General features: G+C 39.6%; 1 protein-coding gene across 3 annotated transcripts; it reads right to left on the bottom strand.

The window, feature by feature from the left end:
• Nucleotides 1–616: 616 nt before the first annotated feature.
• Nucleotides 617–11,785, bottom strand: ythdc1 (YTH N6-methyladenosine RNA binding protein C1). 3 transcript variants are annotated; one of them, XM_027020036.3, is made up of 17 exons: nucleotides 11,586–11,784; nucleotides 10,882–10,983; nucleotides 10,495–10,793; nucleotides 9,814–10,222; nucleotides 9,129–9,218; nucleotides 7,911–7,964; nucleotides 7,702–7,796; nucleotides 7,401–7,509; nucleotides 6,882–6,999; nucleotides 6,640–6,724; nucleotides 5,895–6,064; nucleotides 3,032–3,111; nucleotides 2,558–2,594; nucleotides 2,418–2,457; nucleotides 2,148–2,213; nucleotides 1,876–2,034; nucleotides 617–1,667 (listed from the first exon to the last, which is right to left on the bottom strand). In XM_027020036.3, exons 1-17 carry the CDS (start codon nucleotides 11,611–11,613, stop codon nucleotides 1,446–1,448), a joined length of 2,163 nt encoding a protein of 720 aa, XP_026875837.2. In that variant the 5' UTR covers nucleotides 11,614–11,784; the 3' UTR covers nucleotides 617–1,445. The 3 variants fall into 3 exon arrangements, with proteins under 3 accessions (XP_026875837.2, XP_026875838.2, XP_081574975.1); XM_027020037.3 differs by lacking the exon at nucleotides 9,129–9,218; XM_081718849.1 differs by lacking the exons at nucleotides 2,558–2,594; nucleotides 3,032–3,111 and having other exon boundaries at nucleotides 11,586–11,785.
• Nucleotides 11,786–17,782: the final 5,997 nt, after the last annotated feature.

Genomic DNA, 17,782 nt, shown 5'->3' with positions numbered 1-17,782 from the left:
TCACTCTTTACACTATTCAAAGCTTTACCGATATTTTATCTTAATAATATTTAGTTGTTTCACGCTTAAGAAGATGTAGTGCACAGTAATACAGGCCATTTATAAAACGCATCTTTCATGTTTTTCCCTTTTATCCACAGTAAAGCGACGTTTTTTCATTGAAAGAAATATCTTTTCAACTCCACTCTCCAAAGTAGGTAGCTGAATAGATAAGTCTGAAAATGCAGCTTTGTTGTCGTGTGGATAAGGCAGAATCTAATTTTTAGAAAACACCGTAAGGTTGTCATATGACCTGCAGTTCGGAACCCGTTTTCACGCTGTTTAGCGTTACTGTAGCTGTTATTTTAATTTCTTGAATAGCTACTCTGTATGGTAACTACACAGCTTGCGTTTTGGCATGAAATATATATTGCTTTGTTTATTCTCACAGTTCATGTAGTTGACTCCGCATGCCAACAATTTTGGAAAAACTTGTAGCCACATGTACTTAACACAAAAACTGAGTTTTCCAGTTTTATCCGTGTTAAGAGTGGACGACGCTTACATATGTACTGGTGTACGGCTTTCAAATTTCCAGTGACACACACTTAAAGGGCTTTAAAACAACACAGGACAGTTTCTCTCTTTCTTTCTTTTTTAATACAAAAAGTATCAGTAAAAGGTACAATTTTACCAACCAAAAACTGACCTTCATAACATTAATCTTTTCAGAACTGACTGTAGAAAGAAACAGCTGGTATTGCTTTTTTAAACCCCCAACTCAAAACATTTGGAACTTAAAGCCAGATAAAAGCATTTGATATGACTGGTGTGCTCAGCTGTACTGTTCAACAATCCTTTAAGTCACTATATACAATAACAGACATCACAAAACACTAGCACGTGCAGGGTACCTCAAACCTAACTGGCAGAGGCCCATAAGAGCTGAATAACAGAAGGCAGGAAATAGGTACATCTGTCCTAAAATGGCAAAAAAACACACTACCATTTCCTTCATAGTACAGCAAGCCACCATGACACAGTGATGCCCCCAGATGTTCAATGATTAAAATAAAATAAGAAAAAGAAAAGATTTTTGGTTGTCACGGTAGAAAACACTGCATGCATGATCCAGTAGATCGTTAGAGCCAATAAAACATTATGCATATTAAAAAAAGAACACTCGGAAAGGAAAAGTTCAGCTTTTTGAAGTAGAGTTCAGCTTTATACAAGAACAGCAGCAACAACAAAAAAGACGACCTATCACATTATCTACAAGAGCACTAGCCTTGTGTTTTCTGGACACCAAATAAGTCTAATCCAGGACTAAAAAGTATTTGAATGGAAATCCATAGTGACAAAATGTCAGTGTGTTCACAAAATGACCAAAAAAAGGAGGGGGAAAAGAAAAGAAAAGAAAAGAAAAGAAAAAAAAAAAAAAAAAAAAAAAAAAAAAGATTTAGCTCCTATCTGCGATAGCGCCCCCTCTCTTTCTCACGGTCACGGTCTCGGAGACGGTCTCGTTCACGGTCCCGCTCACGTCCGCGCTCCCTTTCGCGGTCCCGGCGGGCATCCCGTGGACGGTCCCTTTCTCTCTGCCGTTCCCGCTCCCTGGGACGGCTTCGGCGGCCGCTCACCACAGCCTGCGTGCGCCTCAGGAAGTCATCCACACGCATGTCATAATCGTGCTGCAGAGATGGATGGAGGATTTAAATATCAGTCATGCTATGTGGTTATTGCATGTCACGTGGAAACAAATAAAAACTGTTTATTGTTCTGTTATTATCATGACACATTATATAGCATAACCCTCACTCTGTTCTTTCACTGACCCACTTTTTTTTTTTGTTGCTGTCAATATGGCTCTGTTAATCTGACTGCTCTAGTGACCATTACCAGGCTGGAGGAGAATGAGCGGACGACCCTCTTCTCTCTGAAGCGGGCATCGTGGGGCATGGGGTGGTGTCCTGAGTACGGAGCGTGGGCCTGGGGTGGCGGGGGGTGATGCTGGTAATATGGATGGTGAGGGGGTTGCTCCATACCAGGGTACGGAGCCTTCAAACAAAAATAACCCATGATTTAGTGAACAAAAAAAAAAAAAAACCAACAGACCGACCACTACTTGAACTGGGCATAAAGGCCTAAATAAATTGTTTAATAGCACTCACCATTCCCTGCCATGGCGGAGGAGGTCCAATGTTATGGTGGAATTCTCGCATGTAGTCATTGTAAGACTGCAGAGGACAAAATGAAACCATCAAATTTATATTAAAAACAATAGAATACATATCGCTGCGTATTTAATTCATTGGACAACTCTGATAATATGCTGCATTATTACTCTTAGATTCCTTGCATCCCTTTTGACTAAGCTATTAGACTATGTCTCCTAAGTGTTATGGTAAGTCTAGGCATATAGGAAACGGCTATAAACTTACTCCATTGAGGAAAACATCTCTCCTAACACCAGAAAAGCGCCTGTGAAAAAAAGCAAAAAAAAAAAAAAAATACAAATGTTAACCATCACACTAAAAGTCCGAAGAAAGACACTAAGTGTGGGTGACAGCAAAGGACACACCTGTCCACAGGTGGGTTGCGAGGGTCCTGCATAAAACCTGAACACATAGCAAGGAAAGAGACAATTCACCAATGAAAAGTGCATCAGTGTCAAAAGAAAAAAAAAAAAGCAACAAGGTTCAGAATACACAAGGAATACATAAAACTGTAATAAAGAAAATAAAACCATCTTCATAGCTAACATTAATACAACTTCAGCAAAAAAGAAAACTGTAATTACATACTCCATCATTACATTAACCCATCATCACATTAAGTCTCAGTGACAACACTCTCACACAATGGTAACTCTTGGGTAAGCATTGGCATGTTGCTATTCTATTTCATTTCATAATGTTAACCTTGCTTCAAACAGTTTCCATCCCTCCCCACAAATTTCCAAAATGCAGGTCATTCTCTGATGGACAGACAGCACTAGGAAGATCCCAATTTGTGAAGAAGAATGACTAGAGAATTGGGTGGGTGAGATATTGACCTGGTCTCTGGGGGAACTCAGGAGGATAGTCAATCCTGGGTCGCTTCCTGTTGTGCATGTCATATTCCTCTGGGCGACGCCTATGTGAATCAGGCATGTTAGTATGAGGTCACTAATAAATGAACTTACAATACTTTCTTCTTGGAAACAAGGTCTGTTTACAATGAACTACTAAAAAATGGACATTCTTAACTATTAAATTTCTTTGAGAATCTGGAGTGTTTAAATGCACTACAATCTAAAGGCAATCTACTACACCTTTCAGCATCTGGGTCATTATATCCTGCACAACGGTAGACCTAATGAACCAGGTGCTGAAAAGAGTAAAATATGACTGATGAGCTCAGAACTCTTAAAGTCAGGTCAGTACCATCATGGCAACTTGTTGCTATTCCTAAACAAACATTTCACTCACTGGGTCTATTTGGACCATTCTGCCTCAATAACAAAGTCTTATCTACAAGATTACAGCTTCTATTTACTAAAAACGGTTTTCTATAGCATTAATCAATTATTGTGATGCATTTACCTAAACTATTTTAGCAATATTATATTCCAGTGTTTAAGGTATGATCACTATTGTACTAGTAAATAGAATGAACAAAGAAAGCACCTTCTACTAATATGAGGTAATCACTAAAGATGCCTTGATATTTAAAAACACTTTGTAACACCTCCAACTTATTGTACCATCTGGATCTTCAAACCGGGTACTTCTCCTACAAGCACATTCATTAATTACTAAAAGATTCTAATTACTAAAAACATACCCAACCAGTCAAATGAATATTTAGTTTGATGTCATTTGCTGTATTGATTTTTAAGCTGGTTTGTATTCTTCCTTTACCATACAATGCAACAGAACCTGTCCGCAGTATTTCCGGGTGGCCTTTCACCTTAACAGAGGATGTGATTTTAGACTGGTCCCTGTAAGTCCCACCCACACAGAATAATTGTTTCTATTTTGTACACAGGACCCAGATAAAAGCCCTACACTCTAAAAGTGTAAGGCTGATACATGACATGTCTTCTACATAGAAATATATCTAACAATTTTGAGTTTGTGATGTTACAAAGTGTTACTTATTTAAAGTATTTGTACTGTAAATGTGTTAACATTCCCCCCCAGTTTAAAATTTTTATAAAAAGCAAAACAGTGGGTAAGTGAACATATATCTACTGCACTGCCACACCAACAAATAATTACATTAATGAAGTAGTATTTTTTTAAACTTAAGCATCCTAAAGTCACCAAAAAATATCAGACCCACAATACCCAAAACAATAACGACAACAGAAAGAAAAAAAAACAAAACAATAAATTCTGTTTGAAAGTATGACATACCGCTTTCTTGTAGTTTTGTGACTGTTAACGCTGGCAAATACTTATGATAGCAAAAAGTTCACACAACAGTCCAGCTTAAGCTTTAGCTGTAAACACAGCCACAAACACACTTTACGGGGATGGCCTGGCAATGCAGAAGAAGGGGGACGACAGGGTGTGGTGCAGTCCATTTGAAATCAAACAAAAAGACAAAAGGTGAGCTCCGGCCACTGGAAACCACCCACAAGGTGAAACCCCATCCCACTGGGTTTTAGCTGTTTTTCTTGGGGGTAGACAGTCCATAGAAGCCTCAGCAAAACATGGGGGGAGGGGGGGTTAAGGTGAAGTGGAGGTGGGGTCTCCTGCTACCTTACAACAGCTCAGTCCATTGGGGTTGATTTGAATAGGACCGCCTACCTACCTCCATGAAGAGAAAATGGGAGGAGTATTCATAACGGGGAGGGGGGGGGATGGGCTGGGGAAAAGGAAGGGGAGTATTTCTCACCATGACAACATCCTCAGTCCTTCAGTAAGGGTCAGAGGTGAGGCAGAGATTGCCAACCATCAAACTTCCTTACAATGCTTGTGTGATGAATTTTTTTTCAGTCCATTTTTTGGGGGGCCATTTGTTTTTCCTTCTGAAACAGCTGCTTGAGTCGAGTTAACACCCTGCCTTTGATAGGGCAGATTTTGGGAGCACCGACAGTTCATAGACAATAGAGCTCTAGGGGACAGTCCCTGGCATCATTCAAGTCCATAGGTACTGCAACCATGATGTAGCAACACAGCATGAGAGCACAGAACTGACCTATCCTCTCTGGATGTTTGGTAGAAGAACATGCTCAATTTTCTCTCTCTCTGTTCCTTCTCTCTCTCTCTCTTTCCTCCTACCCTCTGCACACACATCTATTGATATTCAAAATATTTTTTTTTCCTTTTTTGGACAGGAAAACCAGTGAGAGTCCCGAAATATGCTCCTCTTCAAACCATTTCTTTTAAAACAATCAATGCTTTCTGCCTCTCAAATCGATGTTTCATCTTCTGCTTATATATTATGGCTCCTTTAAATACAGTCCCATATATGACTGGTCTATCCCTCATGGATATTCCTGAAAAAAAAGCAGGCTTTGGGAACAAATTAAACAACAGACTCTTCTACAACGCTCCTGTTTGTAACTGCTACACAAAAACAGTTAACTGAACTACTGTCAGTGAATGAAGACTGACAGGAGTAATAAAATTAGCTTGCATTCTGTCAATTATCTTACGCTTTACTCGTCTTGGTTTTAAAGGAAAAAAAATTACACACCACCATGAACATTAAACAACAGAACACGGCCTGCTGCTGGGATACACAGGCACTGCGACGAAGCCACGCCCATTCTGGTACAGCTCCGCCCAGCACGTTCCAGGGCTCTTCTTGGTGGAGTGGCGAGGACGACGAGTAGGAAGAAGGCAAATGAAACACGCTCCCAACGTGCGCCCCGTCACGTGACGGGGACATACGAGCGCACTAGCAGTCCAAAGAACATTTCTAACCTTCCCAGGTCTCTGGGGGCAGGCTCTCTGTGCGGGGGGCGGCCCCGCGACCGAGGCTCTGAGTACATCCTCCTCCTGTGCCGCATTTTGTGAATGACCTGATACAGGTCGATGCTCTCGTCAGGGGGGAAGAGCATACACAGCTGCAAACCACATTCTGTCTCGATCTCCTGCAGCAGGCGCACAGTCCGGAAGGGTGACATTTGTAGGGGAAGTGGAGGGGCAACAAGGAGAGGGAAAATTTCAGCAAGGAGTCAGACAAATCACACACACAAGACACACATAAATACAGACCATGGCTCAAGGTCAATCAAAATGTAATGCAGTGTGCAAAATTCACACAGCTGTTACCCAGCTACAAAGGATTTTTTTTTCTTCACCTGCCTGGTTAAAATCCTCATCTTCAGGAGCAATATTTTATGAAGTACAGATGCTCCTTGGATAATGATGGGATTACATTCCAATAAAAAACACACGAGCATATAAAGCTTGTTTTATAATAAAGTGCTTAATATGTGAGGAAGCAATATGAATAATTGGTAAGATTCATCTATATAATGAAGAAAATAAATGTACCCTAAGGTCAAAATATTGAAAACTGATCCATCTTAATCTGAGCAGCATCTGTACTGGAATGTATTCTTCATACACAATGGTAAGAACACTATACTTACCACTGCAAGCACTACTAAAAAGATATAATATTAAGAAAAGCTGAATTGTAGCCAGGAGGTAGAGCACTGACCTGCCCATCACGACCAATCTTCACTGGCTTGTGCTCGTTCCAGGGGTTGGACAGATGGGCAGTCTTTGTGAAGGGCAACTCCCTCCTGTAAACCGTCATCAACTCTGTCATCTCAATGTGCGCATGTGTGAATGTGTGTATAAATGTATGCGTGTGCACACACATATATGAATCACATCAATTCTATGTCAATTCCAGTTTAAATTTGTGCAGAGGATGTGGTGAGCATCCAGGGTAGGCACCTGCAGATCCAGTCGATTTTGAAGACTCCTCCAAGCATCTTGGCATTCATGCCTGCAGGTAACACCCAGTGGATGGGAGACCCTCCATGATGGGATTCAGATGAGAGTCGAGCGAAACCTGATGCCAAACCCAAAAGATAAGGTGGAATCACACCAGGCCTAGACCTGTTCCAGCGCAAAACGTTGGCAATACTGATTCTCTATCAGAATCCTGTCAAGTACCTGTGGTGACTATTGAGCATTCATTACTATGAGATTACTACTAACAACATAAACATTGTTGTGTGTCTTTAGCTATAAACATCATTTACATTTATGGTATTTAGCTGATGCTTTTATCCAAAGTGACTTACAATTATGACTGAATACAATTTGAGCAACTGAGGGTTAAGGGCCGTGCTCAGGGGCCCAACAGTGGCAACTTGGCAGTGGTGGGACTTGAACCAGCTACCACTGCCCTCCATACACCATATACTCTTCCTAAAGGATTCCCTTACAGTTGGCTCCTGTCTGCCTCACCTTGAAACTTGCCACTCTCCCTAACAGAGAAGATAAGGATGACACTCCTGGCCGAGCGGAATGCCGCATTCAGCTTCCTCTCGTTTACAGGCAGGGTGGACCACACCCCCTAGAGGCAGAGCAAAGACAACATTTTTACCACCACACACTTCTCTTCTCCAATGAAGTCACATTCCCCTCACAGACTTTGACATTCGCCATTAACCACGCAGTTGTATTTGTTCAAGGTATTTGTGCTCAAGTGCATTCTGTTTTGACAGTATCTGTCAAGTGTCATTACACAACGTGGCAGAATACGAACCTTTGCTTTAGCCAGAGAAACATTCTCATGGTTGTTGCTCTTTATCAAAAAGAACCTGGCCTCTCTCAGGATGTACTTCAGCTTGCTGGTCTGATCTAATTAGTGAAGGGGGTAAAAAAGAAAAAGAACAGACTGTGAGAAAACAAGAAGCCTTTTCAGCTACTAGGCCTTGTGCTCAAACCAAGTCCCATCAAAAGGGCTGTTCTTACCTTTCCTCACAGCGCGGACTGAGGATGGCAGTTTTTCGTGCTTCTTTTCAGACCCTGAAATCAACAAACACTATGCTTTTACAATCTAGTATAATATCAGTAACAGTAATATTTTGTCATTTGTGGGGGAGCACCTTGATATGCAAATAGACATGCAAATTTGTTACAGAACTGAATGGTTTTCCCACACTGGTGTGTTATTGCTCTATACCAATCACCCACAACTATACATTATGTGACCATGGCCAACATTTTCAGATTTGGAACATCACCAAGGCAACACAGCAGGACTGTACCCACACAAACACATGCTTTCGATGTACGAGTTTAAGGCTAAATCACTCAGGGCAAAGCTTATTTCACTTCAGCATATGTTTGAGGGTAATGTATGGTCTGCAAGTGCTTTAGGCCTTAGAACAACAGAGGATTTTCTCCTGATGCCTCCGAAAGACCCTGTGATGTCAATGAGCCCCTAAGATGCCCAGCTTGGACAGTGCTGAGCCTAACCTACTGCTTCTTTTTCCAACAGTGCGGAAAGAAAAAAAATTTGGATGGACATGAAAAACAATTAGGCTGTAAACACTGATACAGACCATATTCATTTATATGCAAGTTGGTATTAATATGCGCGATGTTAATTTACACGATTGCATGTAAGGCTGTCCAGCACTGAATTGTAGAAAAGAGGAACAAATTACATTAGATCTTGGGGTAAATGGCTGCCTCCAGAAGCCTTTGAAAAGACTCACGTTGATAAGTGACAGTGAAGAGCAGAGCATCAGACTCTAGTTGGTTGTTGGAAATTTGCACTATGCCAGGTTGCCAACAGGTGTGTACTGACGTGATCTGTAATCTGACCTGCTCTGCCACTGACTGAAGCGGGTAACCTACACTTCAACTTTAACAGAACTTCTAGTATCAGCCTATTTTATCCTAAATAAATATCTTCTGAAGATGAGGAACTATCTCATTCACTCTGACTACAATTCTCTGCTGTGTATGTAGAGATGGTGATAACTTCATAAGAATAAACCTTCTGAACCTCTACTGTTCTCACATGCCCTGAAGGGCACCTTGCAGGGCAGAGACAGGTCAGCTTACACGGTAAACCAAAATCATACATGGCTACTACACTCCTCCGAGAGGAATTAGTGTTAAACCAATTAGCACATAATGATTTTATATACACATATTGAATTGTTGGGGATTATTTAATACCTGTGTATGACTCTGAAGCTGAGCTTCCACTTCTATCAAAAACGATTGGTGATATCCCTCTAGCGTGATTCTTCTCCTTTCTTTCCTCATCTGAACAGTAAACGGGAGAACATGCCCTTTCCGTTAGAGTGGCCATCTGAGGTGTGAATATATGTTTGTGTGTGAAGGACTGCTCTAGATGAATTGGGCTTGGATTTCTGGCTCTGTGTCTCTGGCATTAAGACGGACACCTCCAGGTAGCGACCCGTAGTGAAAACTTCGGACAACACATGATTATACATTTACAGCCACATCATTACAGCAAGGTTCAACTTCTGATAAGGTTCTTTTTTTTTGCAACATACCAAAGGCACGATCAAAGTGACAAAGATGGGGAAAACGGTAAACAAACAGCTAATGATATCATACCTCATCGTCTGACGATGTTAGATCGTTGTCATTATGAGTTCTATCTTGGCAAAATGTGCCGCTTCTTGTTACTCAACCAAGCTGTAGGGGCAACTCCAGTCATCCCTAAAGTAGCCTGTTAAATGCTCTGTTTATGTTTAGTAACCTAGCCCGGTTGCTGCTGGGGTCAAACTGGCATGGCTTCATGGTGTTGACAGCCAAATTCTATAAAGGCTAGGCCTCAACAATCCCACACCCACCCTGTTCAGTAAAGGCACTCTAAAGGACAGTAGCTTACCGGACACCTCGGAGCCCGAGGCAGAGTGCACTGACTCGCCCTCCGAGAAAGAGACGGACTCAGACTGCGAATCACTGGCTTCGCTGCGTGTGTCATAGTCATTCTGCTCATTTCCTTCCCGCTGGTCACCGTCTTCCAGCTCGTACTCTTCTTCTTCTTCGTCCTCCTCCTCTCCTTCTTCCTCAACCTCCTCTTCCTCTTCCTCATCCTCCGGGCCCTTCTCTCCCTCCTCTTCTTCCTCCTCCTCCATCACCTCCTCTTCTTCGACATCAGAGTGGTTGGCCTCGGAGGAGCCCACGGAGCTGTCTGTATCAGAAGCGTACTCCTCAGACCTTGCCACCTCCTCTTCCTCATCCTTAGAGGAGCGGCTGACTCTGCCCATGCTCTCCTCGTTCTTCCTGTGCATCTTCTGAAAGTACAGATGCTTATTACTGCCTACAAGAAAGGATTCTCACTGAGCTTGCCTACTGAAAATAACAAAACCAAACAAACTGAACCCAGAGAGATGCATGGTCAGAATTCAGAAGGTGCCCTGAACTTACATACAAATATGCAGGATATAGTCCTCATATAGATACAGTGAATTACACACTGAAGTAAAACATTTGGTATAGGATGGATGTCTGCTGTAGAAGATGGTAACAGTTAACGATAGCTATATGGTCGACTGCCTGAACACACCTCGGTCAGCTCTGGCATCAGCGGTCTGATCCTCCTCTGCTGCTCCCGGCTGCGACTTAGAGTTTTTTCACTGTGTCCTTTGGACAAGTCAACCCTCGAAGACCCCCCTCTGCCAGAATGGTTCTTCCGGTCGTCATAATAGTCATCAGGTGGGTGACGGCTTCTCAGATTGGTCAGCTTCTTCCCATTGGCTCCAGTGGAAGAGGTGGAGCTCTTAACTGGTGGCCTGGTAGAATGGCCTGAAGACCTAAGCCGTTTCGAATCATGGTTGTCTCCCCGTTCATTTTTCCTTTTGGATCCTTAAATTTGAGAAAAGCAGATTCACACATGCTTAGCTGTACAGTCTACATTTGTTCTGCACAAACAATCGCACATTAAAACACATACCTTTCTTTTCACTGACATCATGCTCACTTTCTGGGTTGTACAGCTCATCATCTTGGTCTGGAGCATCAGTCAAGATGTCTTCAAGAACATTAAGTTCTCCATCTAAATGACGATGTCAGACAATATAAGAACTCATTACTCGCGACCACTATTTAAAGAATTCAATAACTTCCTGTAACCTTGTTATCATACCTTCTGCTAAACTAGGTGGTATCTTACCTAGTTATGGAAGGTGTATGGCTAGTATTCTGATTAAGTGATAGCAATTAGTAATCATTTTCCGCGTTAATAACGTTAGTAATATCTGGATAATACTCTTTATAATAACTTTGTCTGCACTTAAATGGACTTTGCACTGATTTACTGTCACAGTTAGACAGGAAACGCCACCAGCTAGCTTGCTAGCTAGCTAGCTAGCTATGTCATGTACTGCCCTACTTTCAAGTGCTTAAGTAAATATATTTTTAGCTATTTAAATACCTTGTGGGATTATAAAAGAAATTATTCTCCAATTGTCAACGCACTATAAAGAAGCACATAGCAAATTACAGGTAGAATAATCAAAGTGAACACCCAGGGACTAACGTTAGCTAGCTAGCAAGTTAGCTAGCTGTAAAAAAAAAAATTCCAAAGCAAGTAGACAAAGGTGTAAGCGAAAAGCTAGCTAACCGCATGACATGCTAACGCAGCAACTCTAACGTTACCTTTGTCGTCCCGCCTGTCGACGGCCATCTTCGCCACCTCTCTCTTATTAACGGAGACGTCGTTTCGTGCCCTCTTCAACCAGTTTATTTTCTTAATGCGCAATAACTGAGAACCAATAAAAAAACGGACATTCAGTACACTGTTTTTGTTGACGCCTAATCGCCTCTTGGCTAAAATGGCTGAACGCTTCCTCCTCCCACGTCCTGCTGGCTGCGGCAGGGTTGCCAGTTTACGCGTAAAGGCGAAATATCGTGTTCCTCTATCGACTACGCGTCAATATTTTTTCCGAGGAAAAAAATTATACAACCAATGCTCACACGCGTATAAATTACATTAAAATGACCTAGGTGGGATATTTGAGCTTTGGGGAAAACACTGACACACTGGCATGAGAAAATATAGAGACGCTGTATTTTTAACAAAATAAAATTAATTTGGAGTGAACTTTGTATTTTCAAGTACACATTCCTGGAGAGTATAATATGCTTTTCATGTGTCAGTTGGTTTTAATCCTTAGAAGTTAAAGACAGGGATCGGCTCCAGCAGATTGTAACTGTTTCGAGAGATTCGATCCTTTACTGCATACCAGCAAATTTTGAACAAAATGTTAAAAAAATAATAATTAAAAAAAAAAAAAAAAAAATATATATATATATATATATATATATATATATATATATATATATATATATATATATATATATATATATTTTTTTTTTTTTTTTTTTTTTTTTTTTTTTTTTTCTAGTATGTTATATAACAGAATACATAGATACATACACATGCAAAAGCAATGCAGCTTTTGTAGCTAGTCGCACAACAATGTTAATTTGGCTCACACATCGAAGAAACAAATTTAAGCATTTTATTTCTGTTATCTCTTGCAATTATCTTTTTAAATTAGCATACATACAGTATTTCAGATTCAACATAAGTGAAGTCACTGTTCAAAATGGATATGGATTTCATGCACCTACACCATTTATGGCTTATTATGAAAATCTTTGACCCTGTTAATGGTTAGCTATAATTATGGCTTTGAAATCAAAAAAGCCCAGCTGACAACCATATTTCCATATTTTGTAGGTGAAAGGTTTTAAATGTAACAGCATTGTGGTATTATAATGTCACAATTGTGTTATGACGTTGGTTAGAGGTGGAGTCACGTTCCAGCAGAGGGAAATGTCACTGTCAAAGAATCAAGATACTGTGAAGAAGTATTTATTGACACAGAAGCAAAAGCTGGTGAGTCCAGCCTTTCAAAAAAATTTAGCACGCTGGCCTAACAGAAGAGGGGAGTTATTTTCCTTTCTCTTCTCTACGCTTGGTTTTGATAAATAAGTTTTTATAAACTTAGGTGGGTAGTAACTCAACCACATTTACTCAAGTAATTCTTCGAACAAAACGTATTTTTAAAATAACTTTTATACTGTAACTTTTACTCCGTTACTATATTTACGTTCTTGTCGTTACATTTTAAATGAAATTTAATTAAACGCTCATTTTTGGGGCTTTAATTAAAATCATTTTTAATTAAAATCATTTTTAATTAAACGCACATTACGTACCTGTTTGCCACGGTTTGGACTGTCAAGTCTGGGAAGGTTACTGAAGATGACAGCTCAGTAGCACCGCTTTGCTTAAATTAGCCAGCTATCTGGATTAGAGGATGTGGACAGACGTAACGAATAGAACGGATAAGATTTCCTGCGGTGGACGAAATGGAAGCCACCTGGAACGTAGCGTCATCAAATGTATGAAATATAGCTAACCTAGCTAGATAACGTGTCCTTTTCTTTAAGGCTCATATATGCGTGTGTGAAAAAGTTGCTCTTTCTTAAGTAATGGCATCCAGCAATACAGGCTCCAAACTGAGGCATTCTTTCAAGATAAAAAATTATGCTAATAAAATAGTGACCATGCGATATCAAAAACCCAGTGTAGCTATAACACAATGGGATCCTGCTTCCCCTTTCCACTTTGACTTGGTCAAATGGTTAAATGAGCAAATCAGGATTAAATAACGTTATATCACAACATGCGGTGCACCTATATTTAATTTCTTGGGCCGATGCGATAACCGGCCCTATACATATAATAACTATAATTGTACCTTTATGTATTTTAAAGCAAGTTCAAACTATAATCTATATATGAAGTGCACTCAATATGAAACTAGTTAAACCCTACAAATGGATCATTATTTAATTTTACATTTCAATCAGGTAATCAGACATGAATTATTGTAAACATGCATTGCAGGTAACACAAAGGGGAACAAAATGGTTTAACATTTATGTTCTAACCTTTCTCAAATGTTAAGTGCCTTTTTTGCCTTGAATTGGTGCAATTATAAGGAAACCTATGGTTGCAAAAGCCCCCCCCCCCCCACAAACAAACACCAACAGCAAAATAAATAAATAAACTGCAAAAACAAACAAAAAACATCAACATCAGATACTTTGCTTAATGAGTAAACAACAAAATAAAATAAAAACATTATGTCAAAAATTATTACAAACACTTGTTCCACCTCTGATTAGCATATGTAGTAATATGTAAATGAGGCCTAAATTAAACAGAAGTCTTAATATTATCAGTTGTAATTATGGCCAAAATGCTAATATCAAACTGACAATGATAAATTAAAATTTGGTCTTATCAGCAAATAGTATTTCAGCCACAGATATATTGTGCACTTCAATTATAACCACATCCAGTAACTCAAGTAGTTATATAGTGTTAAATGAAAGTAAAAGTTGGCAACAACAACAAATAATTATTAATCATTTTTAATAATAATTATGAATAATTTATTGCAAATAATTTAAAGAGAAATTGTTGTAGACATTGGATTTGGAGTTTCTATGTGCTACCTAAACCAAGCTGTGATTTTGCAGTTTTACTTTCATTATTAAATGAGATCCAAAGAAACAGCCACTACATGAGTAGTCTTTTTACTAGATGCTTCCTTACGTTTACTTAAGTCATACCTTCATTCCACCTGAGTAATTATTGTTTTAAGGTAACAGTACTTATACTTAAGTCGTACCTTCATTCTACCTGAGTAATTATTGTTTTAAGGTAACAGTACATTTACTTAAGTCATACCTTCATTCTACCTGAGTAATTATTGTTTTAAGGTAACAGTACGTTTACTTAAGTCATACCTTCATTCTACCTGAGTAATTATTGTTTTAAGGTAACAGTACATTTACTTAAGTCATACCTTCATTCTACCTGAGTAATTATTGTTTTAAGGTAACAGTACGTTTACTTAAGTCCAGTTTTTGATTGCTAATTTTTTACTAATGTGACGCAAAATTCTTCATTAGAGATCTGTATGTGCACTTGTTTGTTATTTGAAAAGCCTCTCATCTCTTTTAGTGCAAACATGGATTGTGACAATCTGAGCCAGTGGCAAAGGAACCTAAACTCCAGATTAAGCAGCAAGTTCCTTGAGCAGAGAAAGGAGCTGCACAAGTTTTTATTTTTTAATTTTTTTTATTTATTTATTATTGATTTATTTATTCATTTATTATTATTATTATTATTATTATTAGTTGCATTTATATAGTGCCTTTCTCAAACTCAAGGTTGCTTTCACAAATATCGCTTTTTTAGAGGTTGGAGGAAGAGGCCACCTCGATCTTCCAAGAGATGGAGCTCAGGGCCTTGAAGGAGGAGTGGGCCATGCATGATACAATCAGCAAAAACATATTCTACAGCCTGCTGCAGATGGAGAGAGAGAAGAGACAGTGGGCAGTGGAGCTTCTTTGTGATCTCAGCACCACTGTAGGAAGAGCAGGAGAAACCACGCAAAGAGAAGATCCTGGAGGACACCATAGAGCTCAACATGAGCGCCAGGGGGTTCACACTGCCCACAACACAGAAGTGCTCTTTGACAACCCACCACAAAAATTTCCAAGAATCCCGAAATGGCAGAGAGAAGCATTAGTGGAGAAGAAGAGGGTCCAACAGGCTCAGTGGGAAGAGGAGATCATGGAAGATATGGAGAGGCTGAGAGCAGAGAATGAACATCTGAGAAAGTTCACAGTGCGAAAGCATGATGCGAGTGGAGCAGCTGGAGTGAAGCAGCATCTGAGAAAAGAAAGAGAAAATGAGCAGAGACTGAAGGGAGAACAAGTGAATGGGAGGGGAGGATTCAAGCAAGCAAAAGCAGAAAAGGAAAAGTGCAGAGACTGTGATGATGGAAAAAGGAGAAGACAGCTGGAGAACAACTGTCTCATACACACAGAGAAGATGCTTTACATCAAGGATATCCAGAAAGAACCTCTCAAGAATAGAGTACAAAAAATGGAGACAAAAACAAAGAAGCCAGAGATGAAAGATGCTGAAAGCATTCTAAAAATTAAAACAAGACAAGAAAAGAATGAGGAGACAGACTTGGACAGTCAATGCTACTTTGAACAGGAGTGGAGTGGGACATTGAGCAGGAGGTCGATAGAGGACATTGAGCAGGAGGTCGATAGAGGACATTGAGCAGGAGGTAGATAGAGGACATTGAGCAGGAGGTAGATAGAGGACATTGAGCAGGAGGTCGATAGAGGACATTGAGCAGGAGGTAGATAGAGGACATTGAGTAGGAGGTAGATAGAGCACATTGAGCAGGAGGTCGATAGAGGACATTGAGCAGGAGGTAGATAGAGGACATTGAAGGAGTGACAGAAGAGAAAGGAGAGCCAGAAAAAAATGTGGAGGGAGTGATGAAGAAAACACTACAGGCACAAAGAGTGTGGAGGAGAGTGACCACCGCAAAGAAAAGAGGAAAGAAGTTAAAGCAGGGCTGGATAGAAACACAATAAAGTCTGTCCCTCCCAATTATGGGACAAAGAAATGCAAAACAAAAACTGCAAGCTGTAAAATGGATAGAGATTTTCAAAGTGAAACAGAGACTTCAGAAAAGATAGCTAATATGTGTGGAAAAAGAGTACAGAGTGAGAGGATTGAAGAAACAGAAGTGGAAGAAAGGATGGACACAGAGACGTCACACTTGCAGATGGACACTGAAAGTTCAGAGTGTAAAATGCTGGAGATTGAAGCTCCGGCAAGTGTGAGCTGATGCAGGAGATGGGGGGTGGGAGTGATGAAGAAAAAAAAACATCCAGGCTGATGTGGAGGAGATGGACCTGGACACCCCATGGGACACTGAGACAGAAGAGGACGAAAAGATAAGAAAAGAAAAAAGCAAAGGGGAGAGTGGGAACGGGAAAGAGAAAAGCAGAAGAAAGAAGAAGAGAGGAAAAGAAAAGATGAAGAGAGATGGGTAGAAGAGATGTTGCTGCATAAGAGCTGAGAAGAAATCAGGAAAACGTAAGAATTCTTTCAGTTCTGTAGTGGTTGTAAGACAGAAATATGAGGACACTGCATCAGTAGATGTCATTATTAACAAGGAAAAAAACTTTCTTTTAGATCATATGAGAACGTGAAGGGTTGTGCTTCTGGCTGAGCTGTAGACTGTAATGATCAGTGATAATTTTTATCATTAGTCACCTCTCTATAAGTGTTCTGGTGTTTTCATCCAGATATAGGCAGGTTATTTGATCCAAAAGTCATAATGTTTCTCTCTGTAAATGTAAAGTGAGGCATTCTGTGTGCATTAGAGTACCAGAAAGTGCGTAGTGTTCTGCAGGACTGAATGTATTCCAGCACAATCTTCTTGAGCTTGGCTTTTTTTTTTTTTTTTTGACAGAATTGCTTTAAGCAAATAAAATGTAGGTTTTTTTTAAAGATTCATTAACAAGCAATAAATATGCCCCATAAACACATACCAACATAGTAATTACTGAAAATGATTTAATCCCAGTAGTATATGTAAATCCACAATTCCAATCAGAGGTTTATTTGAATACTGAGATTTGCAAAATAGAAAATATGTCCGTACAGTTTAGCCTGCCCAATAAACTAGAAGTATAAAGCAAGCTAGTCAAGTAATTCGGTTATATGGTCAATACTTTTGACAAATTATGTAACATTGGTTCATAATTCAACTCCTTATATCATAATCATTTATTCAGTGATCTAATGACATTATATCTATCTATCTATCTATCTATCTATCTATCTATCTATCTATCTATCTATCTATCTATCTATCTATCTATCTATCTATATATATATATATATATAATATAATGTAGAGAATATATATATATATATATATATATATAATGTA

This window comes from Electrophorus electricus, chromosome 8 (genome assembly GCF_041902795.1).
Source record: "Electrophorus electricus isolate QZ-2024a chromosome 8, ASM4190279v1, whole genome shotgun sequence".
Taxonomy (NCBI): Eukaryota; Metazoa; Chordata; class Actinopteri; order Gymnotiformes; family Gymnotidae; genus Electrophorus; species Electrophorus electricus.
The sequence above is the reverse complement of the archived record's forward strand: the minus strand, read 5'-3'. Positions and strand labels throughout refer to the sequence as shown.

Coding starts and splice junctions, on each gene's coding strand:
- ythdc1 (XM_027020036.3), bottom strand. CDS start 11,613: ATGGCCGTCGACAGGCGGGACGACAAAG. Junction 10,223..10,494: donor TGATGCCAGAGCTGACCGAG/GTGTGTTCAGGC, acceptor CTGTACTTTCAG/AAGATGCACAGGAAGAACGA. Junction 6,725..6,881: donor AAAATCGACTGGATCTGCAG/GTGCCTACCCTG, acceptor GACGGTTTACAG/GAGGGAGTTGCCCTTCACAA.